Consider the following 25356-nt stretch of genomic DNA (forward strand, 5'->3'; position numbering starts at 1 on the left):
GTATATTTGGATTTCAAGAAGGCTTTTGATAAGGCCCCACATAAGAGGCTAGTGGGCAAAATTAAAGCACATGGGATTGGGAATAATATACTGGCATGGATTGAGAATTGATGACAGACTGGAAACAGAGTGTGGGAATAAATGGGTCTTTTTCCAGGTGGCAGGCAGTGACTAGTGGTGTACCGCAGGGATCAGTGCTATTCACAATATGTATAAATGACTTGGATGAGGAAACCAAATCCAATATTTCCAAGTTTGCTGACAATACAAAACCGGGCGGTGTTGTGAGAGGGATGCAAGGAGGCTTCTTGGCCATTTAGACAATTTGTGTTTGTGGGCAAAGACATGGCAGATGCAGTATAACGTGGTTAAATGTGAAGTTAGACGCTTCAGTGTGAAAAAACAGAAAAGCAGAGTATTATTTAAATGGTGATATATTGGGAAATGTGAATGTACAAAGGGATCTGGGTGTCCTTGTACACCAGTCAATGAAAGTAAACAGGCAGGTGCAGCAAGCAATTAGGAAGGCAAATGGTATGTTGGTCTTCATTGCAAGAGGATTTGAGTTCAGAAGTAAGGATGTCTTACTGCAGTTATACAAGGCCTTGGTGAGACCACACCTGGAGTATTGCATGCAGCTTTGGTCTCCCTATCTAAGAAAAGATATACTTACTAAGAGGGAGTGCAGTGAAGTTTCACTAGGCTGCTAATAGGGATGGCAGGACTGTCGTATGAGGAGAGATTGGTTTGACTGGGCCTGTACTCACTCGAGTTTAGAAGAATGAGAGGGGATCTCATTGAAACGTATAAAATTCTAACAGGGCTAGACAGACTAGATGCAGGGAGGATGTTTCCCTTGCTTGAGGAGTCTAGAACCAGAGGCCACAGTCTCAGGATATGGGGCAGGCCATTTAGGACTGAGATGAGGAAAAATTTCTCCACTCAAAGCATGGTCAACCTGTGAAATTCTATACCCTAAGGCTGTGGAGGCTGGGTCACTGAGTATATTCAAGAAAGAAATTGATAAATTTTTGGATATCAGGGGCATCAAGGGATATGGAGAGAAAGTGGGAATATGGCATTGAGAGAGAGGATCAGCCATGATCATATTGAATGACAGAGCAGGCTCGAAGGGCCGAATGGCCTATTCCTAGTTTCTATGTTTCTATGAGTATGACTATGTTTATTTTTGCCAAAGGTTACTGATAATATTGGCAACATGAAAGTTTTTATATACTGAGGAAGATACAGTTTCAAAGACATATGGAACAATAGAATTTACATATTAAAAAGAGAGAAACATAAATAAAGGAGAATGAGGAGAATGAAAGGGTATGGGGAAAAAAGGCCATGCAAGATCTAACAGGAGTGTGTGAAATAACCTTAATGAAGCTTCCAGCCATTTGTGCTTAAGAGTACCTCTAACCATCCTGTTATACTCCTAGCCTCTGCCTCGATGAAAGTCCTCAGTTTTTACCTTAACAAAATTGACTACTATTGTAGTCTAGCTATTTCAAAAGCCTACCACCTTGTTTCTGTTTCTGTCTGCCTTATCCCCCCTCACAGATATCAATATGTTCTTCAATATAATAGATGAGAGGTATTTTTCTGATTGCCCAGATTTAGCAGTGGATTCTGTATTATTTGGAGCCTATGAGGAAACCACAACAAAGCTAGCTTATTAGCACCATACTCGTCTACCATCTCACTTCCACTGCCAGGAATACACCATACTTTTAAATTGAAACATTTTAAGTAATTCCTTTTTCCCCCAAATCCTTCTTGTGATTTAAAAAATGACCCCCAAAAAATCAAGAAATATAAATCCTCCTTTGCTTATATGTAAGAGCAACTTGAATGTTTTCAGCCCACTTATGTGCATTCACCCTGTAAATCTTCATTCAATGTGCCATTTCATCTAGGTTGATGTAAATTGGCTAAACTGAATCCATATGTGTCCCATCTCAGCAAGTGCACCTGCCAAAACACCCCATGACTGTGGATTTCTGTTTGATGATGTATTTTAACCGAGTCAACTCAGGATCAATTAGAGGAATTAAACTTTGATCCTGATTGATACTAACACCCAATATGTGGAAGTGTGTAGAGGGAGGAGGCAACACTTGGTGTGAGCACTTGTTTATTTAGCCTAATATTTGCATGTGAAAGTTGTAGTGTACCTTGGGAAGAGATCATAAGAAATAGGAGCAGGAGTAGGCATTTGACCCTTGGGGCTGCCTCTGCCATTCAGTAAGATTGTGGTTGATCTGATTGATGCCTTTACTCTACTTTCCTGCCTGTCCCCCATAACCCTTAACTCCCTTGTCAATCAAATATCTGACTTTTAAAACTTCTTTCACGGGATGTGGGCATCGCTGGCTAGGCCAGCATTTATTGCCTATCCCTAATTGCCCTCAAGAAGGTGGTGGTGAGCTGCCTTCTTGAGTCACTGCGGTCCATGTGGTGTAGGTACGCCCACAGTGCTGTTAGGAAGGGAATTCCAGGATTTTGACCCAGTGACAGTGAAGGAATGATAATATAGTTCCAAGTCAGAATGGTGTGTGGCTTGGAGGGGAACTTGCAGCTGGTGGTGTTTCTATGTATCTGCTGTCCTTGTGCTTCTTGGTGGAAGGAACTTTCGAAGTAGCCTTGGTGAGTTGGTGCAGTGCATCTTGTAGATGGTACACACAGTTGCCTCTGTGCATTGGTGGTGGAGGGAGTGAATGGTTAAAATGATGAATGAGGTGCCAATCGAGCAGGCTGCTTTGTCCTGGATGGTGTCAAGCTTCTTGGGTATTGTGGGAGCCACACTCATCCAGGCAAGTGGAGAGTATTCCATCACATCCTTGACTTGTGCCTTGTGGCACCTTATTGAATGCCTTTTGGGAATTCACATATACTACATCTACTGCTTTCCCTTTATTCACCCTGCTCATTGCATCCTAAAAGAACTCAAATAAATTTGTCAAACACAATTTCCCTTTCACAATACCATGTTGACTCTACCTGATTTCTATTACTATTTCCTGAATGTCCTGCTACTGCCCCTTTAATAATTGATTCTAGCATTTTCCCAATGACATGCATCAGGCTAACAAGATGTGTTTAAGGGCTCTGCCATTTTCTCATTTCCCATTATTAATTCCTGCCCTGCCCTGCTGTCTATGGGACCAATGCTCACTTTAGCTACTCTCTTTTTATACGCTTGAAGCTTTTACTGTCATTTTTATATTTCTTGCTAGTTTTTTCTCATACTCCAATTTCTCCCTTTATTAATTTTTTATTCACCCTTTCTGGTTTCTAAAACTTTCCCAATCGTCTGCCCTACCACTAATTTTCACAGCATTGTAAGCCCTTTCTTTTAATTTGATACCACCTGTAGTTAGCCATGGATAATGCAATCTTCTGGTAGAATCTTTCTTCCTCAATGGAAGAAGCTGAATCTTTGTTGAGAGTTATGAAATATCTACTTAAATGTCTGCCACTGTATCTCCACTGTCTTTCCATTTAACCTATTTTCCTAGCTGACTCTGTCGTCTTACCTTTTTAATTGTCTTTATTTAAGTTTAAGACACTAGCTATGGGCCCACATTTCTCACTTTCAAACTGAATGTAAAATTCTATCATGTTATCACTCTTGCCTAGAGGATCCTAGCTCAGTCTTTACTTAGGTATCAAAGCCATCCTAGAAAGGATATGATAGCAATGAAAAATGTACAGCATAGATTTCATCGGGATATTGCCAACGATAAGGATTGCAGTTATGAAGTGAGGCTTGAGGTTGGAACCTTTATCATTAGACCTCAGAAGGTTGAGGGTAACTTGATTGAGGTCTTGGGTTATGAAGGATTACGATTTTGTAAATAGTAACTGTTTTCACTAACCACCTGTTGAGATGGCACAACATAATATACTATAAGAAATTCGGGAAAGATTCTTAACACAATTAAGTTAAAACGTAGTTTGCCGCAAATTGGCGCGGAAACAGCATCCATAAACTGTTTTTAAAAGTGTTAGATGGTTGGTTAAAAAAAAGAATGCTAACAGGATGATGCGTGAACAGAAAGTTGGATTAAACCAGATAGCTCATGGAGAAAAGCACAGGTATATAGTTGATGAGCTGAATCTCTATATCTAGCGACCTTAGCTTCAAGTGTGCAAGTGTTGGTATTAGGTGAGGATATCTGTAATGCTTCCCACTTTTGAATATCCACCATGCACTCGATTATTAACTTTATGAATCATTGAAAGTGCAAATTCTGGCTATGATGGTTAACTTGCAGTTTTCTTCAGCTTTGAAGGAAATAATCTGTTGTTGCCAGATATCTAACTTGTGATGATATGTAAAAGAACTGCCCAATCACCAACACATGAATATCATTCTAAGTTAGTGGTGGTGGCTAGTTAGTTAAAGCCTACTGATAATTGAATGCTGGTTTTAGCATTAAAATTATTTAAGTTGTCCAATAGTTTTAATTAAACAATGTAAATAACAGAGAAGTGGAAATGTGGTGCTTTAAAAAATTGAATTAAATGACAAAATTAAGAGGAGTATGTACCTGCATGTTGAGGGCACATATTAGACTATGGATAAGCCTGCCTTGCAGACTGGAATTACACTTTATACACCTCTTCCTCAGTTCCCAGGAAACACCAGAGAATAAGTTGCTCTAATTTACCTTCTCCTGTGTTATAAGTGCTATATAAAGGCAATTCAATGGAAGAGTAGCTAAAGTGGCTTGCATACATTGCCTTATTATTATCCTTAAATCTTTTTGTTCAGAGAATAGGGCAAAGGTCTCTCAAAACTGAATAAACAGTGGTTCTACTTGCTAAAAGCGCTTTGTTAAATACAATGCCCTTAAAAGTGATGACCAGAACTCCTAGTTTGTGACTCATGACTGTGTGGAGGATATGGAGGCCTATAAGCTAAACGATAACTGACACTTGATGCAGCCAAACAAAGGAGCAGCCTCCTTTTTCAGCTGCTGGCCACATGCTTAAATCAGCTATGTTATTTCAAAGGAAAAAAGGGTGCAAACCCCTCCGAGGCCTGGGGCTGGAAAATCTAACAACTATTTTAGGTGCAAAATTTCTTGGTGCTTCCTTCTTTTGACTGTACGTTTTGGTTTTGTTTTAGTTTAAACCCCTGTGTTCCCATTGAGCTGCACAGTTTTACTTCAGCATTTGCATCACAAGGATACACCCTTGGGGAATGTTCACACCAGTGAGGTGCAGTGAAAGGACTACAAGTTGTAACCTGACCTCTACTGAGCAAGGAGCAAGTATCCAGCACTCTCTGCAGTGGGTCACCATTGCAATACCCCTGCATATGATTGGTTCAGAATAATGAGAGATCATAAGACTGTTGCTAGGGCTGAAAAACATGGGAATGAAGAACATGCAAAGCGTGAGCCACTGTCGGGGGAAGAATCCTCTCAATGGAACTCCCGTTTATGTTGGAAAATCATAATTTCTTTCAAAACAACATTTCATTACCATAGAACCATAGAACACTACAGCACAGAAAACAGGCCATTCGGCCCTTCTAGTCTGTGCCGAAATATTATTCCGCTAGTCCCATTGACCTACACCTAGTCCATAACCATAGCTCTTGGTACCAAATTTTGTTTTAGGCAATAAGAGCATAACTGCATTTCACATCCCAATTTTCAAATTTCCATGGCCTGACAAAACGTTAAGCCAAAAATAATTGCACTGAACAGTGCAAATGTAAGCCACTAAATTACAGTCATTTGGTGGATTTGTGACTTTGCCATCATATTTTCCCCAACACCTGCCGAAGCTCCATTTAGTTGCTCAGTTCAGTTCAGCTGCTCACTCATCAACTGGGTTATTGGATTAGCCCCTAAAGATCATGCTCCTTTCTGCCATCTCCAAATTGCCCAGCCATGGATTGCATGGAGCTAGCTTGAACTTTTTAAAATTTTTACGGGATGTGGGCGTCGCTGGCTCAACCAGCATTTATTGCCTATCTCTAATAGCCCTTGAGATAGTGGTGAGCTGCCTTCTTGAATCGCTGCAGTCCCTGTGGCGTAGGTACACCCACAGTGCTGTTGGTCCTGTTCCAGGATTTTTACCCAGCGACAGTGATGGAACAGTGATATATTTCCAAGTCAGGATGATGAATGGCTTGGAGGGGAACTCCCAGGTGGTGGTGTTCTCATCTGTCTGCTGCCTTTGTCCTTTTGGATGGTAATGGTCGTGGGTTTGGAAGGTGCTGTCTAAAGGAGTCTTGGGTGAATTCCTGCAGTCCACCTACCAGATGGTTCACACTGCTGCCACTATTCGTCAGTGGTGGAGGGAGTGATTGTTTGTGGATGGGGTGCCAATCAAACAGGCTGCTTTGTCCTGGATAGTGTCAAGCTTCTTGAGTGTTGTTGGAGCTGTATTCAACAACTTTAGATCATGAACTCTCTCCTCCATCCCCACCCCCTTTCCAATCCCCTTTTCTCCAATAATTTATAAATATTTTTCTTTTCCCACCTATTTCCATTATTTTAAATGTATTTCCATCCATTGTTTTATCTCTACCTTTTAGCCTATTTCGATACCACCCCACCCCCACTAGGGCTATCTGTCCCTTGCTCGTCCTGCTTTCTACCCTTAATGTCCCCATTAGCACATTTCTTAGCTAATATCACCACCTGAAGGACACCTCTTTGTCCTTTTGTCTATGACATCTTTTGGCAATCTTCACCTATCACTGGCCTTCTATCCAGCTCTACCTGTCCCCCCAACCCCCTTAAACCAGCTTATATTTCACCTCTTTTCTATTTTTCTTTAATTCTGATGAAGAGTCATACGGACTCGAAACGTTAACTGTATCCCTCTCCGCAGATGCTGTCAGACCTGCTGAGTTTTTCCAGGTATTTTTGTTTTTGTTCATCCAGGTTGTTATCGCACAGCCGATGGTAAATGCTGAGCTGCTCAAATCCCAAAGGGAAACTTGAAATAACTTCCACAACTGTTTTGCAATCTGTATATTTATTTCGAGATGCGTGCTTGCATTCAGTCGTCCACCGAGTCTTAGAGGGTTTTTACAAAACTAAATTAAGCATTTATTAATAGAAGGAATAATTTTAAGCACGTACATAGATCTGCAAATTACTACTATAATAACTCCTAACTCCCCTGATTAATCTAATTCCCAGTTACACTTCCATTAAGGCAACAGTAAAACATATAGATTTAAACAGACCCAGGCAAAGTAACACTATACCCTGAACAGTCGAATTCAAAGTGAGTTTTCCTTCAGACAGCAGCTTGAGGCTTAGATGCTTTTCACACTTGTGTTCGATCTTAAAATGCCTTCCCTTACACACAGCCTTCTCTTCTTTATACATATTTTCCCCTTTGAATGCAAATTCCCATTGTTTCACTATGTCTTTGGACATAATAAATAATCTAATAATAAAAATCTATCTTAGTACCAATTTTACCAATATTCTTTGGGGAAAAATAAATACACTGTTTCTTCTCCTGGCTAGGTGAAACATTTCACCCCCTCTTTTGAATTGAAACTATTCTGGCTTATTTAAAAATGCAAATGTTCCCTTTACACCTCACATTCTAAAACTTCACTCATGTTTACCTACTTAACAATTCAAATCTAGCTTCTCTTACATCAAAGCCTTCAGACCAGCTGCCTCTAATTCAGTTAGCTCCCACACACACACACACACACACACACACACATACATAGATCCCACTATTACTCTACAATAAATTCCAAATAACATTTTGAAAATTATTATATTTTTCTGACACAGGCAAGTGGGGAGTATTCCATCACACTCCTGACTTGTGCCTTGTAGATGGTAGACATGCTTTGTGGAGTCAGGAGGTGAGTTACTTGCCACAGGATTCCTAGCCTCTGACCTGCACTTAGAGCCACAGTATTTATATGGCTAGTCCAGTTCAGTTTCTGGTCAATGGTAACCCCCCTCAGGATGTTGTTAGTGGGGATCCAGTGATGTTAATGATATTGAATGTCAAGAGGGGATGGTTAGATTCTCTCTTGTGGAAGATGGTCATTGCTTGGCACTTGTGTGGCGTGAATGTTACTTGCCACTTGTCAGCCCAAGCCTTGCTGCACTTGAACATGGACTGCTTCAGTATCTGAGGAGTCACGAATGGTGCTGAACATTGTGCAATCATTGGCGAACATCCCCACTTCTGACCTTATGATAGAAGAAAGATCATTGAAGCAACTAAAGATGGTTGGGCCTAAAGTGAGTTGTGTGAATTGCACCCCAGGAAGATACTTGTATTTTAATTGCTTTCACGAGGTTTATCAATCTTATTTCTTCTTAAGGTGCATGTGTGAAACAGTGACAAAAGCAATTTTGCAGACTTTTGGTAATTAAATAATGGCATACTCTCATCATGATTCCTTTCCTTCCCTTGGAGGGGAGAAGGAAAGATATGTATTCATTGCCAGTTAGCCTTGATTCATGAGTAAGAAGGAATACTTTAATTACACTGAATAATGTAGTGAAATGCTATCAAAAATGCGTGGCATTCAGAATGAATCTTGTCAGAAACAGTGGAGGAAGAAACACAGAGCTGAGGCTATTGATATGAAAAACAATTACTGCAGCTGTTCTGCTTTTTGTGGTTATGATGTATGAAGGTTCAATTTTAATAAATTATAAAGAAACTGGTCTGCATTCAAGCATACAATTTTTATATATAGCAAGTAAACCATGGAAAGGGAACACCTGTTACTTAGCAACAACTGCATGAACGTGAATCATGAAGCTGTTGAGATGGAGAACAGAAAACATGGAGGGACAAATTCAGGAACAATGACAAGCAAGGCAACACTGCAAAGTTTTTTTTAGTTTAGAAAACTTTTGAGGGAACGTGTTCTCTTGTGCTCTCGTCTCTTGCACGTTTCATGTGATCTCTAGCCATTTAGCCTATCCCTCTTGAATTAATGTACAGTAAAGTTGATGGTGTTTATTAGGAATGTCTGACTATAGAATTAAGTGGTCAGAACTAGCTTTGCTTACTTAACTCTGAAAGCTTTTCACTTTATTTTTACTTTGTTACCAAACACTAGTCTGCTTATCTTGCTCAGTTTTGTAATAAGTTCTGCACCATATCTTTCTGTCCAGTTAACTTATACTGCTAAAGTTGATGTGGCTACGAGGGGGTACGCTTAATTTATCTAAACCCAACATCATTTTATTATGTTAGTTTATCTTTTTAATGTCACAATCTTTGGATAGCCTTGCTCCAAGCCTTTTGTGATTTCCATTAGAAGCTATAAAAGAATAACTGAGATTGGTGCCTTCCTGCTCACGGGCGGACAGTGCTGTGCTAAACATGCCATCGTACCAGATATTGGGAACTCCATGTTCATGGGTCTCACTAATTCAGTTCACAATAAATGTTATGAATACAGCTTTCACTTAAACACTTCTAACCTCCTCCATTTTTCCCAAGTACAATAGGGATGAGATTGTTAAAACAAGAGCATGAGAAATTATGGGCTGTAAACAAACTGCATCCCATTGCATAAGATATAAGCAAAAAACCATGGATGCTGGAAATCCGGAACAAAAACAAAAATACCTGGAAAAACTCAGCAGGTCTGACAGCATCTGCGGAGAGGAATACAGTTAACGTTTTGAGTCCGTATGACTCTTCGCCAGAACTAAGGCAAAATAGAAAAGAGGTGAAATATAAGCTGGTTTTGGGGGGGTGGACAGGTAGAGCTGGATAGAGGGCCAGTGGTAGGTGGAAATTGTCATAAGATGTCATAGACAAAAGGACAAAGACCAGCTCTTTGTCCTTTTGTCTATGACATCTTTTGACAATTTCCACCTACCACTGGTCCTCTATCCAGCTCTACCTGTCCCACCCCCCCTTAAACCAGCTTATATTTCACCTCTTTTCTATTTTGCCTTAGTTCTGGTGAAGAGTCATATGGACTTGAAACGTCAACTGTATTCCTCTCCGCAGATGCTGTCAGACCTGCTGAGTTTTTCCAGGTATTTTTGTTTTTGCATCCCATTACATTGTTGCCATTCTCAATATGTCTGGTTTAACTGCATTTTTTTTTGTTTAACCCATGCATTTTAAGAAAAAATTTGGTAATTAAGATTTTAAAGAAAAATAATAAAACTTGTGGAGAGACTATTTGGATAAAATTAACTGGAAATTTTAGCTCAAACATGGGGGTACTCCAGCGTGACTGGAATCTCTGAAATTAGTGGATACCAAATTTCATTTAGCACCTATAAGTGTAACTGGTTTGAAAGTAAGTTGGTCGCTAGCTTTAAATTTCACTTCTACGTGAGTCTTGTGTGGTAAAGAGTGTTGGAAAACAGAAGGTTCACTATGTTATTGCTACTCTGTTTCTAGGCAAATTTGAAGAGAAAGAAGATCGAGTGCCAAAGTTGGAACAGCTCAACAGCCTGGGTTTCATGAGCAGTCTGCACCTCGTGCTGAACAAACGAGACCTGCTGCAGATGGAGCTGCTGCTGCTGGAGACTTTCAACTGGAACCTTTGCATGCCCACAGCGGCACACTTCATCGACTACTACCTCTCTGGCTCTGTCCACGAGAGTGACCTCCACAATGGCTGGCCGCTCACCTCCATTGCCAAAACCAAAGCCTTCATGGAAAAATATGCCCATTATTTTTTAGAAGTTTCACTTCAAGGTATGTTTGTCAAAGAAGAAACTGTGAATGTAACAATCTCTAGGTTCAATTGTGTTTATGCTGGACTGGCATTGTAACTGCCTCTGTGCATGAATGTGTTTCTTCCTGCTCCCCAACATCGTCCCCAAAAGTTGAAGAATAATCTGGAACAGGAAATTATATTTCCCTATTGTGCCATCCTAGTGACAGAAGTTTTTTCCTTATGGTCTTTCCTTCTGCTCTCCTAAGGCATTGACTTAGGGATGTAGTTCCACAAGCATTGGGTAACCTCTGGTATCTCACCCAAGTGGTCACTCATCATGTGCATCAAATGCAGACAGTGTTCTTCATGGAGGGTTGAGAGGAGGAGGAGGATAAACACCATAGGTGAGCCTAACCCTTTTCTCTCTCAGTGCCCCCACTTCTGCACCTTCCACAGGAATAGCAACCAGAAATAGGGACATTAGTCCCCAATTGTAGTTTTCCAGCTGCTACTTTAGCTGACATCACCTGATTCAGCACAAGATCAGAGATCAATCCTCGGGTGAGTAGGAGACTTCTAGGCCATACAGTAATTTGCTCATTAAGTTTTAAGATAAATGAGCCTCCAAGTAATAGCTTCTCCTGTTTTCTCCCCAGTAAAAGTAATGTAGGAAGAAGGTTGCCTGAGTACTTGCATTAAATATTAAAAGGTTGCTGCATTATAATAAGTGCCATCATTCAAGGGAGACCTGAAACTTATGCCCAGGTCTGATTGGTCAAAGGAGTAAAAGATTTCATGGTGCTATTTAAAGAGTAGGAGTATAACAAATTTTTCTTTTTAAACTAGTGACACCAGAAAAACACATTGTGGTCATTCATTTTGCCATTTTAAGATTCAGTAGCAGACACTATACTTTCAAAATAATTAATTGGCTGTAAAACACTTTGAAATATAACTAAGATGTGATGAGGTGCTAGGTAAGTACAAGCTTGTTTATTCGTTCTGTCTTTCCTTTTATTGAATGCTGGAAGTAGAACTTGCTGGTACAGGTGGCAAAATATAATGAATATTTTTATTTGCGTTATGAGTTTGAAGAATTGGATGGTTGTGGTAAGGCTGGAGGAAGTTAGGGATAAAAAGTGGGAGTGAGAATGAAGAAATTTAAAATTAAGGGTAAGAATTTTAAATTGCAGGTGTGGGAATAATGAGAATCAGTGTCGTTCAGCAGAAAATCAGGTGATGGGGAAGACTTGGTACAGAATAGATTACATTCTTTAAGACTGATCTTTTGTGCTGTTGTTCTTGTTGTAGATCACAGCTTTCTGACTTTTCGTCCATCACTGGTAGCAGCTGCCTGTATTACAGCTTCCCGTATTTGTTTACACATCAGTCCGTCCCTGACCGCTCACCTTCACCTGCTGACTGGGTATACGTGGGAGCACCTGACTGCCTGTGTTGAGCTCATGCTGATGTAAGATACATCCAATTTTTTTTCTTATTTGCACAACATGAAAGGAGGAGGGATGTTTAAATCAAGGGACATAGTTTTCTCTCTACAATTGTGATTCATTTGTCCTCCTCAAATTGAGTTCCAGCAATGCTGTAAAACTTTCCTTCATCCTTTTCCAATATTCTTAAAGATGATCTGTAGTGGATTAAGTACAAAATCTATTTAACCATTTTTTTGAAAGATGACGTTCTGGGCATATTGCTGAGTTTGTTATTGTATATTTAAATATTCTGGATTTTGTACATATACTCGATATTCTCATCATACTCTCCAAGTTACTTATGTATTGTTGTGATCTGCAGTTGTCTTTCTTCAGCACAGTCTAAAAAGGACAAAATTTTGTAAAAGGTGCTAGAATAAAAAAGGAGACCTTCATTACGGGCATTTCAGTGAGTAGTTGCTTTGCTCACCTGTCCTGCTGCAATATATAGGGATAAGCAGAATAGTGTCTGACCTTGTTAGACAGTGAACTTCCACAATGGCATTTTCTCATATTAGCTCAAAATGATTCTTTAAGAATATAAAGTTTGGAGCAAGAGAGAGAATGGCTTAGCCCATCAAGACCATTCCATTCAGAGTCCATATGCAATTATGGACTGCACTTACATGCTTGCCTATTGATCCTTCCCCAAACATTTGAGGAACTCAATGAATAACTATCAACCTCAATCTAGCTTTTCGGGAGATATTGGTCCAGCTAAGGTGTTAATTGTCTTTTTGGGAGGCTATTTGTTCATCTTGTTTTTTAAATTAAGGTGGTGATATTTGCTGTCCCCTGATCCAAGCGTTTGCAGGTAATGGGGATTTTATTTACACTTGAAGAACGTTTTAGAAATCTTATAGCATGTTGACCTATTTGAAGGAGTTTTCTTTGTTTATGGTTCTTTAAGTGACACAATTGCACATAAATATGCCAAGAAAGTGAGTTAAAAGAGGTTTTGGTATTTGGGTGGATCAGTATCCTTTTCATCTCCCCACTCAGATTTTTAATTGAAAATTTTATGTTTTTACTATTGCTGTTTTGTTGGAAGCATTTGGATCATCTGAACTTGGTTCCAAATGGCTTTAGGCCTACAGCACAAAACAGCCCAGGGTAAAATTAGTAAGCCAGAAATAAGACTTAAGAGTAAAAGGACTTTTTCATTCAGTTTTCCATCTCATTCCTTCTCCCTGCCTTCTCTTTCTCTTTCTCCCTTTCTCCACCGCCACCCCCCTTCCTTCACTTCCCCCTCTTTCTGTTCCACTGTCCACTTTCCTTTCTACATCCCCACCCCTTCCCTTTTCTCTCTTCAATCCCCCTTCCCCTTCTTATCTATCCTACTGCTTCCCCCTCTCCCACGATGTTCCCTCTCTCCCTCCTCCTTTTCATTTCCCCCTCTTTTCCTTCCCTCCCCATGCCCCTCATTCACCACTTCCCCTCTATCCTTCTGTCTTCTCCCCCTCATTTCCTCCTCTGTTCTCCTGCCTTCCATTTCCCCTTTTCTCTCTCCCTCACTTTTAACTCTTCCCTCTCCCCCGTTTCTTCTACCCCATCTCTTCTACCTCATCCCTTCCTCCCACCGTTTCTCTCTTCTGCCCCCTTCTTTCTCTCCTCCTTCCCTCTAACCTTCCCATCCTTTCTAACTCTAACTCCCACCTCCTTGTCTCTATCTTTCTTCCCCCTTCCATTTTCCCAACCCCTCTGTCCCAACCCTTCCTGCTTTCTACTCTTTCTCTCCTCCTCTCTTCCCCCTCTGTCCTCTTTCTCCCCTTCCCTTTCCATCTCCTCCTGTAGAAATTGATTGCTCGCTTAGAGACTGACTTCTTAAGCATAATTCTTTTTCCTGTTCCCAAATATTTTTCTACATGGAGCTTATTCTTAAACAAAGCAGTTGCTATTAGCCTAGCTCTCTTTTTGATGGTGTTGTCTGGTTAGGAAGAGGACTGAGAATTATACTGATAAATACAGATGGAAATAATTGAAAGCTTCATGGAATCTGATGGTCTCTGAACTGCTGCTTCCATAGCAATACCTTCTAAGGAAGATAGCTGGTCTAGCCTGAGTATTCTGAGTTCAATAGGTTCTGTGTTGTTTGTGCAGAATATTGGAATCCCTCATTAGTTTAATTTTAGGTTTATAAATAATCGGAAGATTAAATGTTATAAATGCTTCAACATTTACAACATAAATGCTACAAATCCTGTTGAACGTCTTGAAATCATGGCCCTTCAGTAGAACTCTGATCAAAGAGAATCGAAAACTGCTGCCCTGGAGCCTCTTTCCACTATTTACTTGTCATTGCTACTTTCATATTTCGTTATTACTGAAATTACATTTGCTCTTTAAATGTTTTTGAAAATGATTGCCTAGTTCAAGGCTCGTGTGATTTGACATGGATTGAGATAATGCTCGCTTGTCTTCTCAATATTGAGAGGTTTTTTGCTTTTGATGGGTATGTGACCAATTAACATGACATAATGGCTGGAATGCCATGAGGTAGAAACATAGAAAATAGGAGCAGGAATAGGTCATTCGGCCCTTTGAGCCTGCTCTGCCATTCAATATGATCATGACTGGCCCTCTATCTCAATGCCGCTCTCCTGCCCCATACTCCTTGATGCCTTTAGAGTCCTTCTTAAATATATTCAGTGACTTGGCCTCCACAGCCTTCTGTGGTAGAGAATTCCATGGGTTCACCACCCTCTTGAGTGTAGAAGTTCATCCTCATCTCAGTCCTAAATGGTCTACCCAGTATCTTGAGACTGTGACCCCTTATTCTAGACCCCTAGCCAGAGGAAATATCATCCATGCTTCCAGTCTGTCCATCCCTGTCAGAATTTTGTTTCAATGAGATCTCCTCTCATTCTTCTTAACTCCGTGAATACAGGCCTAGTTGGCCCAATCTCTCCTCATGACAATCCTGCCATCCCAGGAATCAGTCTGGTGAACCTTCGCTGCACTCCCTCTAGGGCAAGTATATCCCTTCTTGGGTAAGGAGACCAAAACTGCACACATTACTCCAGGTATGGTCTCACCAAGGCCTTGTACAGCTGCAGTAAGACATCCTCGCTCCTGTACTCAAGCCCCCTCTCAATTAAAGCCAATATACAATTTCCTGCCTTAACTGCTTGCTGCACCTGCATGCTTGCTTTCAGTGATTGGTGTACAAGGACACCCAGGTCCCTTTATACATCAACATTTCCCAATCTATCACCATTTAACTAATACTATGCCATTCTGTTTTCCCTACCAAAGTGGATAACCCTTCACACTTATCCACGTTATACTGCACCTGCCATGTATTTGCCCACCCACTCAACCTGTCTAAATCGCCTTGAAACCTCTTAACACCCTCCTCATCGCTCACATTCCCACCAATTTTTGTGTCGTCAGCAAACTTGGAAATATTACATTTGGTTCCCTCATCCAAATCATTGATATATATTGTGAATAGCTGGTATTCACAATACTGTTCCCTGCAGTACCCCACTAGTCACTGCCTGCTTCTCCGAAAAAGGCCCATTTATTCCTACTGTTTCCTGTCTGCTAACCAATTCTCAATCCAGAATTTAAAATGATTAATGTTTTGCTCCTTCTTCCAGTGCTATTGTAAACTGAACTTGCAGCCCCGTATTCCCAATTTAACACCAGAACCAAAAAACAGAGTTAACCCATTAGCACCTTGCATCAGGGACATGAAAATCTTGTTTGTGCAAAGCAATGTGCCAGAAAGAGTCATTTCCAGCTTTTATGTCAACAAATGGAGTAATTTCAAGGAATTGGATTTGCTCCCTTTAGCTATCAAGAAAAGGAATTTAAAAAAAAGAAAAACAAACCCATCTCATCCTTGTTTCCTTCCAGTTTTTCTCCCTGGTTGTTTATGCTAGAATATTGTCTCATAGGTGCCACATGACTTGCATTGGTGTGCCTAAGTGGCCACTCTTCATGTGAGCTTAGATATTGACTGCCAGCATGCTCTATCCCTGCGGATGGCATCAAACTGAGCTCAGTTACACCCTCACTTGATGTTTGCAGGTGCATATTTTCCAGAAAAGGAGCTCCTGCCCCTCACCAACTCCCACCAAAAAGGGCACCGAAACCAATAGTACAATCCCCACTACTACCCCAACTGAGATCTAATTTGAACATATCAAAGTTCCTATGGACTCTTTCCCAAGAGGTTCTTTTTTCCTTTCTTGATTCCAGTTCCGCATTTTAAGTGCACATTTCTTAGATAAAACCCCTTTTTCAGACAAGTTAAAAATTGACTCCAAATAGGTAAATTAAAACCTGTAATTTTTCTACTGTTATTACAATCAAATGTCATTAGCAAAGATCCTGTTTAGTAAGGAGCTACTATGAGATAGTGGAGTAAATAAGAATATCTGTTGCTATATACGCTCTGCTCCTAGTTTTTCCAGTCTCAGGATTCTAGGGGACTAAATTCCTCCCATTATACAGCATAAAACATTCAAGACTTATCCAGTTTGCTTTATTTAGTATGATAAAAGCACCACATGACAGCAGCACATGTTGGATGTCTATGAGGTTGTGTGGGTTGAGTCAATTTAGGGATTATTCTAGATGAGCAGTTAGCGCCAAGATTTGCAAAGCAACTATGGTGAAATCTTTATTATCCAGCATGCGCGGGGGATGGGTGGTGCCGGTTAATCAAAAATGCCAGTTAATGAAGAGTTCCATTTACCAATAGAATACAGTGCCATACTTGTAGCATGAACTAATATGCAAGTACTTGGGAAGTAAAGAACAGCATTCGTTTTGCTTTTAAATCTTCAACAGTGCATTAAGACATAGATTCAAATATAAAATAATACAGTATGCAGGCATGGGCTCCAGATAACTTTGTAATTGGCTCTGGTTGGTAAAGTGACGATTCGTTTTAGGGGAGCATCAGAAATTCCGGTTAGTAGAGAATTCAGGTTGGTAGAGTGCTAGTTAGCACAAAGTTTACTGTGTTTTTATCTGTAAATCCTGACTCTGAGGTATACCTTCCTGATAGCTTGGTTCTGAATTTAGTTGGATGCTCAGCCTTTTCATATATTTATATTAAGTGTTGCCATGGTTCTCCCTGCTTCTCTTCTGAAGATTTTAAGTTCTGAGTCCGGTTCTGCGTTGACAAATTCTGTTCAAATTCAGCCTGTTCCTGGTTCTCACCGTAGCTTTCTTCCGTTCTTTTCATGAGCAATGCCCTGATACTGCAAAGCACTTTTTAAAATTCTTTCATGGGATGTGGGCGTCACTGGCAAGACCAGCATTTGTTCTCCATCCCTAATTGCCCTTGAACTGACCTTGCTAGGTCATTTCAGAGGGCAGTTAAGAGTCAACCACATTGCTGTGGGTCTGGAGCCACATGTAGGCCAGACCAGGTAAGGATGACAGATTTTCTTTCCTAAAGGGCATTAGTGAACCGGATGGGTTTTGCGACAATTGAAGATAGTTTCATGGTCACTATCACTGAGCCTGGCTTTATATTCCAGATTTATTAACTGAACCCAAATTCCACCAGCTGTTGTGGTGGGCTTTGAATCATGTCCCAAATTTGATCCTTGATCTGTTTTTGCTCATTAGTTTGGGCAGCAGTGCAGTTGACACCAGCACCGCTGGACCAGTGAAATGAGAAGTTAGCCAAGATTCCTATCTCTGTTTACTGCCTATTGACTTGAGCCAAGGTATCAATGTGTGCATTTTTCTTGTGGACGAGAATGATTCTCCTAATGTTTTCTATGGCTGAATAGCCTGCATATGCATGTTGTGTAGTCTTGCATGAAGGGTAATTTGGATGATGTACCACAATAAGCTTTACTTTTGGAGAGGAGGGACAACTTGAAGATAGAAGTAAACTGCTGTACATTATATAACACTTGGTTCTGGATTATTCCTGCTTTAATTCTGTGTTTGAAATAATGGAGCTCTTTATTCCAGAATGCATTATTTCTGCAACAAGTTTGGATCTCAGTAATTTTTATAGAAATACAGCCATCTTTGGGTGAAACCCTCACTTAGTTATGCAGGATTAACAAAAGTAATTTTTCTTGTCCCCACATAACGATTAAAAGGAATTATAAAAAGTAGGAAGAGTCCTGAGACTAAAGACTCTGGGTACTCTGGTTAATATACTATGTCTTGACCATACCATAAGACATAGGAGCAGAAATTAGGCCATTCGGCCCATCGAGCCTGCTCCACCATTCAATCATGGCTGATAAGTTTCTTTGAATTGTATAAATGGCCTACCTTTAATAGCAGAAGGTTTAGAATAGAAAACCAAATGTAATGTACAATGTTTCATTCCTTCAACTTTGAAGTCGTCATTCTGATTTTTGACCCCTTCAACCAGCTGTTTGTATTAGAGTTCTGTACATTCATTACAATAAACTAGCAACAAATTATGAAGAGATTTGATATAGACGAGTATTAGAAACTACCTTAAATTAGCAAAGCCTTTGCAGTAATCAAACTATTATAAACTCAAATTATCTTAGCGCTATTGTGCTTGCCTTGGTGGCACATACATTGAAAGTTGGAGGGCCTTATATTGGAAAGTGTCTGATCTGAGGTGTCTTTTGTATTTAGCGCCCATGATAATGATGTCAAAGAAGCCAACAAAACCAAAGGACAACAGTCAAGTCTACAACAGCAAACAACAGTCCAACAGCAACATCAACACCAGTCCTCACCGCAGCTCTTGTTCCAGCAGGGTCAATATCAACACTTCACCCAGAACTCCTCACAGCTTGTACAGTTCCATTCGCCGTTGCAACCTCAGGCTTCAGTTCAGGCCCATAGGAGCCACCTGCAGGGTCGCCGAGCTGCCATTGTCTCAGGAAGTACCGGCAGCAGCTATACACTACAGTCATACCCAGGTTTGCAGGCCAGCCTACAGCCCACAGTAAGGGCTCTGCCTGTTCAGGGACCCATAGCTATGCAGGTTGCCATAACTGCGGAGCCCAGACACTGCATCGCTGTGGCCTATGGTAGCAATTTTTTAAGTGGACATCAAACATATGCAACTGGCTGTTTTGACAGATGACAGTAATTGCAATAATGCTTTTTCATAAAACCATCCTCCCGAACTGGTAAATATCATCTACTTTTCAACGTTGGAAGCTCTCTCTTAGAAGGGACACAATTTGTTACACCGAGTTAACTTTTTATTTTGGATATGCAAAAGAATGCATTTGCCATGCAGCTTTTCTTGTTACAATTTTTCTGGAACTATGCTAATTACATTAGACTGAGAATGCCCCAGTGTTGGTATTCTGTACAAACATTTTTGAGACTAAATAGTCCAATGGGATGTCAGGAAGCCATATGAAAATATTTTAATAGATTTGGAGAAGAAAAGGATACTTTTTTTGAAGATGATTTTTAAGCTGCTGCCTTAATTCACATAAAGGGCTGTTATTACTGTGACATTTTTATATTGTTTACTTGAAAGCTATTGCGGGGGTGGGGGGGGGCACTTTTTTTTTACTTGAAGGCAATGTTGTTAGCCCCACTTGTGTTAATTTAACACATGTTGCCTGCGATGTTCTGGTATTTTACCCAGGGAGTATTGAGAGACATTTGCGAGTGCAATATGGTTTGTGTCTTAGCTGTACCTTCACTTTATACTGTTTACGGCACTGTATCCTGTTTCATTTGTATAACTGGCAAGGCAATGTTGCAGCAATTGACTTCTTACATTAAGACTGCTGCTAATCACAGTAATTGTAACCATCCCAGACAATGATTGCCTGGTGCATTTGTGAATTAATACTTTTTCATTTTGGGTTGAGGCGGGGGCACGTGGTATGAGAGATGCACTCACTGGTTCAATATATATCACTGCTCTCCAGCAAAGGTAACCTACTGAAAATTCTAAGTTTAGAAACAGAGATATTTAGAGGATAGATTAGTAACATAGAACTAATATTTAAACTTTTTTTGGATTCAACACTGGCTGCTTAGAAAGAGAACAAGAGAACTCTGCTTGGTTGTATCGACGGTGAAACCAAGGAGCTGGCACAACCAAACAAGCTAGGTGAGAGTCCCTGTGCACATGTGAGGGTAAATTTCCCAATGATTAAAAGCTCATTAAGGCCTCTTGAGATTTCACAGAAGGGAAACAAAATAATAAATACCTCTTGCTGTTTTTGTTGCTCATAAATACAAGACAATTACCTCAGGATAACTTGGGTTCTCCTTATATCTGGCCTGAGTTTCACCTCCACAGTATTGAAGATGACAACTAACAGTACTGGAGTACTGCAGACATCCACTATTTACATTGTTTTTTTCTGAAGCAGAGGAATCCAAAGAGGCTTTCTTAACTACTTTCCATAAAATGCCTATATTTGGGATCTTCTTTCAGTTCAGACCCAAAATTTAACAAGCTGTAATCTTAAAAGATCTTGTTTCAGTAAATATATGGCATATTTCATTTTCAGTGTAATTATTTTTGTTGAATTTTTAAGTGTTCATATTTAAGCTAAGATTACTGCCTAATTGAAGCAAATTGTTACTTGGCCTCACCCATCCCTAGTGGGGCACTGGTGAGGAGCTTCCTACAAATGACCTGAGGATCTGCAATTTAAGGAAGGAGAATTAGTCTGGACTCTCATCCTTGATCACTATCCCGTAGCACACTGCAGGGATTGTTCATGCATGGACAGAATTGAACTTGGCTGTAATCATCTCCCCAATTGAATTTCCCACTAACACTAACTGTCCAGGTTCACACATGAATAATATCCACTTGGGCAAAGTACCGGGGGGTTAATATTTCCTGTAATGGAGAGCGACAAAAAAGATAAAGCAAGTCCTTTCTTAATTTGCATGTAAAGAAATTTAGCTGTAATTCTGAACCTATATCTAAAGGCTGTAGTTTTCTTTTAGATTTTGTAAAAAAAAACATTTCAGGAAGGGAGAATTGTTTAAGACTTTTCATCATTTTAGATTTTTCAGTTTTTAATGTAGTGGAAGTTTTGGACTCATGAGGCGAGTGACTTAGTGCAATGTGTTAGTTAGACCTCTAAATAATCAATTTTTTCTTTCTTTGTGTCATGTCATGTTCTAATGAACTGTGGCCTTTGTCTATTGCAGCAGGAATGGCTTCCACGTATGTTCCATAGGCTTTGTCAGAGGCCATTTGGAAGTGAATGCAAACAGGTGAACATAGCAAATAGTTTAATGACTTGGAGTTTAGTTAAAAAAACCACTGTAGTTTATGTAAATGCTTCAGCGTCAATTAGTGCTGGAAAGTCCCACTCCCAGGAAGTCACTCCAGTATGGAATATGAACAATACTGTTGCCAAGATGAAACAGCTTTGCATTTACCCTTGGGTTGCACAGATTAGTCAATTTTAGATCAGTCATCAAATCAAAAATGTACAGCAGTTGATTGAACTGCTGTCTGCGTGCAGCTGGTACAGTGCACTCCACATGATTTGGGGTAGCAAGAGAGCAAGCTCTGATTTTTGTTTCAGTTCAATGGCTGACAGTGCCATTAGAAGCAGCTGGTACTCATTCAGCATGCTGTTGTGTTATGACATCATTGCACTTGACATCAGATGTGTGCTGAACCAGCAGTTTGTACTTTTATAAAATAAATATAGAGATAGTTTTAACTTGTCCAAAAATCCAACTCTTGATAAATTATTTATTTTTTAAGAAGAAGCTTATTAAATGTAACACATTGAGATGAATTCCCCTGCAGAACTTTTTTAACCTCTGATCAAATTCTAACCTCAATCTGCCTGAAGTTCTTGGCCTGTGTTTATTTTTAAAAAGTTGTTTAATATAACTAAACAATCTCGTTACAAGACAGGTTAATTGAGGAATGACTACCCTAGAGACATTTCACACTGTGTCAGACAGTGTGTTTAAAAGTGCCTTCTGCATCTCAATCTTGACATTTTTAATACTTTGTACGTATAAATTGCCGTGCAGGGTAGCATCAAAGGTTTACTTTTACAAATTTAAGAAATGGATGCATAATTACTTTTAAGGCTTATAGCCATTTTCGACTTGCATCTTATGATGAGACATGAATTGGTTTTCTTAAAAGTACATGGAATGGAATGTGATGGCAGAGTCAATAAAAGTCATTGTGTGGCTTGTGCTTTAGGAGGTTGGAAATCTTCTGCATAAGATTTACCAGACTGGTTGACTGAGATGCTGTCTTTTAAATGCAGACATTGTTTAAGATTTTGAAATGACTGAGCACACAATTGAGGATGTACTATGTGTGGTGTTGTGCATCCTATCAATTAGATACTGCAACCAGTAACTACTTTAAAGAATAGAAGTAGGGTAATACACATTGTATTAGACGAGACAGGATAATGTAAGATGCATTCTAGTGAATATGTGAAGGAATTGTGAAGCAAGTTGCAAATGTGACAATACTGTCAAACCATGAGAAACCAAGTGGAGTAACTAGCGACCAAAAATATATTGTAGTTCCGACCTGCTATACAAAGTTAGCTCATTTTATTCCTGTCCAGAGATGTTCTGTTTTAAAGGGTCCTCTTTAATGGCACAATATGCCAAATATCCATGTATTCTCAAGAACTGTAAGACAAGAGTCAAATACCTGCTGAATGATACACTAATATTTGCTAGTAATGTTATTTAAATAAATCTTAGACCTGGCTAATTGAAGTTTAAGCAAATATGACTGTAAAATCCTGTGTACTTTTTTAAAATAAATGCCAGTCTATTAATTCCTGCCTTCATTTCATTATTTACACTCAAATCTGCCTCCATAGTGTAAGGAAATTCCTGGGAACACCCAGTTTTGAAACCTTAATAATGATTCACTCTGTTATTTCCTAGCTTTGTTCTCTTCTTCAGATCAGTATTGACCTCTTACACACAGCCGCAAAGTTGAACTTGACTGAGTAAGGATAAGTGTAGACTGAGCGCTAGGCTCCCTCAATAGCATCATCCAAAATCGCATATAAATTATACCACCTAGAAGGACAGGGCAGCAGATGGATGGAACCACCACCTGTAAGGTCCCCTCCAAGTCATTCGCTGACTTGGAGCTATATCGTCTTTCCTTCACACTGACTATGAAAATCATGGCACTCCCTGCTGAACAGCACTGTGGATATACCCATACCACATGGACTGCAGTGCTTCAAGAAAAGGGTGAGCCATCACCCTCTCTAGGGCAATTAATGCTGGCTTTGCCAGTAATGCCCACATCCCAAGAATCAATTTTTAAAAACTTGAATTTCTCTGATGGCAGGAAGGGCCAGGTAAGCCGCTACTTCAGTAGACATTGCTTAAGTGAGAGAAGGCTGAAGTCCAAAGCCAAAGCAAACAATGACAACAAGCAACTAAATAATTCTGCAGTAGAAGGTTAAGCTATTGAGAGTCTTAAGCTTATAGGAAACTGCTGGCTCAGGGTCCTGAAAGCTACAAGAGAAGAAATAACAGCCACCAGCTTTGCAGGTTACAAGTGAGCCTTATTTTTAGCTATTCTTTAGTTACCAGAATAGAAAGACAATGGCTTTGATTCACTGGGTATCTTGACCTTAAATAAGAAAAATACCCATTTGGTCCTTTGCTAATGTTCATGTTGCCGGCTTGGTCAAGATGTTTTAAAATAAAAACTTCTCATTTATCTCTGTGGTTTGTGATGTTCATTGGCTTAATGGCATCACTTTAAGTAAGGTAAGTCCCAGCAACAATCACTGTCTTTGAGAATCCTGCCTCAAGCTGGGTTATAGCAAGATCCCAGGAGAAGCTTCAAATGGGTTGCTGAATCGCTATTTGTATTCAAATCTAGTTAGCCAGTATTTAATAAATCTAGCCTATGTTAAACTTGTAACAAACCTTGGATCATGAAAGCCTGAACAAGTCGGGGCTCTCTGGAAAAGAGGCCTTTAAGTTTATTAAAGGGTTTGATAGGGTAGATATAGGGAAAGTATTTCCATTTGTGTGGAGTCCAAAGCTAAATTACATCGGATATACTGCACAGAAACAGGCCAATAGGCCCAACCAGTCCAAGTCGGTGTTTATGCTCCACTCGAGCCTCCTCCCATCTTACCTCATCTAAATCTTTCATTGTACCTCTTATTCCCTGCTCCCTCATATGCTTGCCTAGCTTCCCCTTAAATGCATCTATACGATTCACTTCAGCCACCCCCTGTGGGAGGTTTGACATTCTCACCATTCTTTGGATAAAGCAATTTCTTAATTCCCTATCGGATTTCTTGGTGACTCTTTAATATTTATGGCCTCTAATTATCCTCTTTCCCACAAGAGAAAATATTTTCTTTGTATCTGCTCTATTAATAGCTGTCAAGCCTCATTAGGTTACCCCTCAAACTTTTTCAAGAGAAAAGAGACCCAGCCTGTCAATCCTTACCTGATTGGGAAGCCCATGCTTCCTTGTAATCATCCTTGAAAACCTTCTCTGCACCCTCTCCAGTATGTCTATATCCTTTTCATAATATAGCAGCCACAACTGCACGCAGTACCCTTAAGTGTGGTCTAATCAAGGTTTGATGTAGGTTTAGTATAACTTACATACTTTTCAACTCTATCCCTCTAGAAATGAAGCCTGGTCCTTGGTTTGTTTTTTAATGGCCTTGCTGACCTGTGGTGCAACTTTTAATGAACAGCGTATTTATACTCTGAGATCCCTTTGTTCATCTACCCCTCCTAGACTTCACCTTCTAAGTATTCTTCCTACAAAATGTACTACCTCACATTTATGTATTGAACTTCATTTACCAATTTTTTGGCCATTTTGTAAGTTTATTAATTACCTGTAATTTGTTGCAGTCCTCGGTAGTGACTGTCCTCCCCAATTTGGTGTTATCCACAAATTTAGAAATTGCATTTTTCATTCCAAAGTCTAAATTGTTATTGTAATTTGTGAACAGCAGTGGCCCCAGTACTGATAATTGTGGAACAGCACTTCCTACCTTCTGCCACTCTGGCAATTACTGTTTACTCCCACTCTCTGCTTTCTGCCTTGAAGCCAGCCAGCAATCCATTCTGCCACGTGTCCCTGACTCCACACACTTTGACCTTATTCATTAGTCTATTATGGGACACCTTATCACAGGCCTTTTGAAAATCCAGGAAAATTGCATATTTTGCTTTACCATTGTCCACTCTTTCACTTGCTCAAAAAAAATCAATAAGATTGGTCAAGCAAGATTTTCTCTTGAAGTTCATCAAACTGTC

General features: G+C 39.9%; 1 protein-coding gene across 1 annotated transcript in view; it reads left to right on the forward strand.

The window, feature by feature from the left end:
* Window positions 1-22874, forward strand: part of ccnjl (cyclin J-like) — an 81098-nt gene extending 58224 nt beyond the window's left edge. Inside the window, exons 3-5 of the mRNA XM_078550604.1 lie at window positions 10396-10695; window positions 11969-12128; window positions 18742-22874. Coding sequence (XP_078406730.1) covers window positions 10396-10695; window positions 11969-12128; window positions 18742-19198 — 917 coding nt within the window. The 3' untranslated portion in view covers window positions 19199-22874. The remainder of the gene's footprint in view (window positions 1-10395; window positions 10696-11968; window positions 12129-18741) is intronic.
* Window positions 22875-25356: the final 2482 nt, after the last annotated feature.

This window comes from Cetorhinus maximus, chromosome 10 (genome assembly GCF_964194155.1).
Source record: "Cetorhinus maximus chromosome 10, sCetMax3.hap1.1, whole genome shotgun sequence".
In the NCBI taxonomy this organism is placed as follows: domain Eukaryota; kingdom Metazoa; phylum Chordata; class Chondrichthyes; order Lamniformes; family Cetorhinidae; genus Cetorhinus; species Cetorhinus maximus.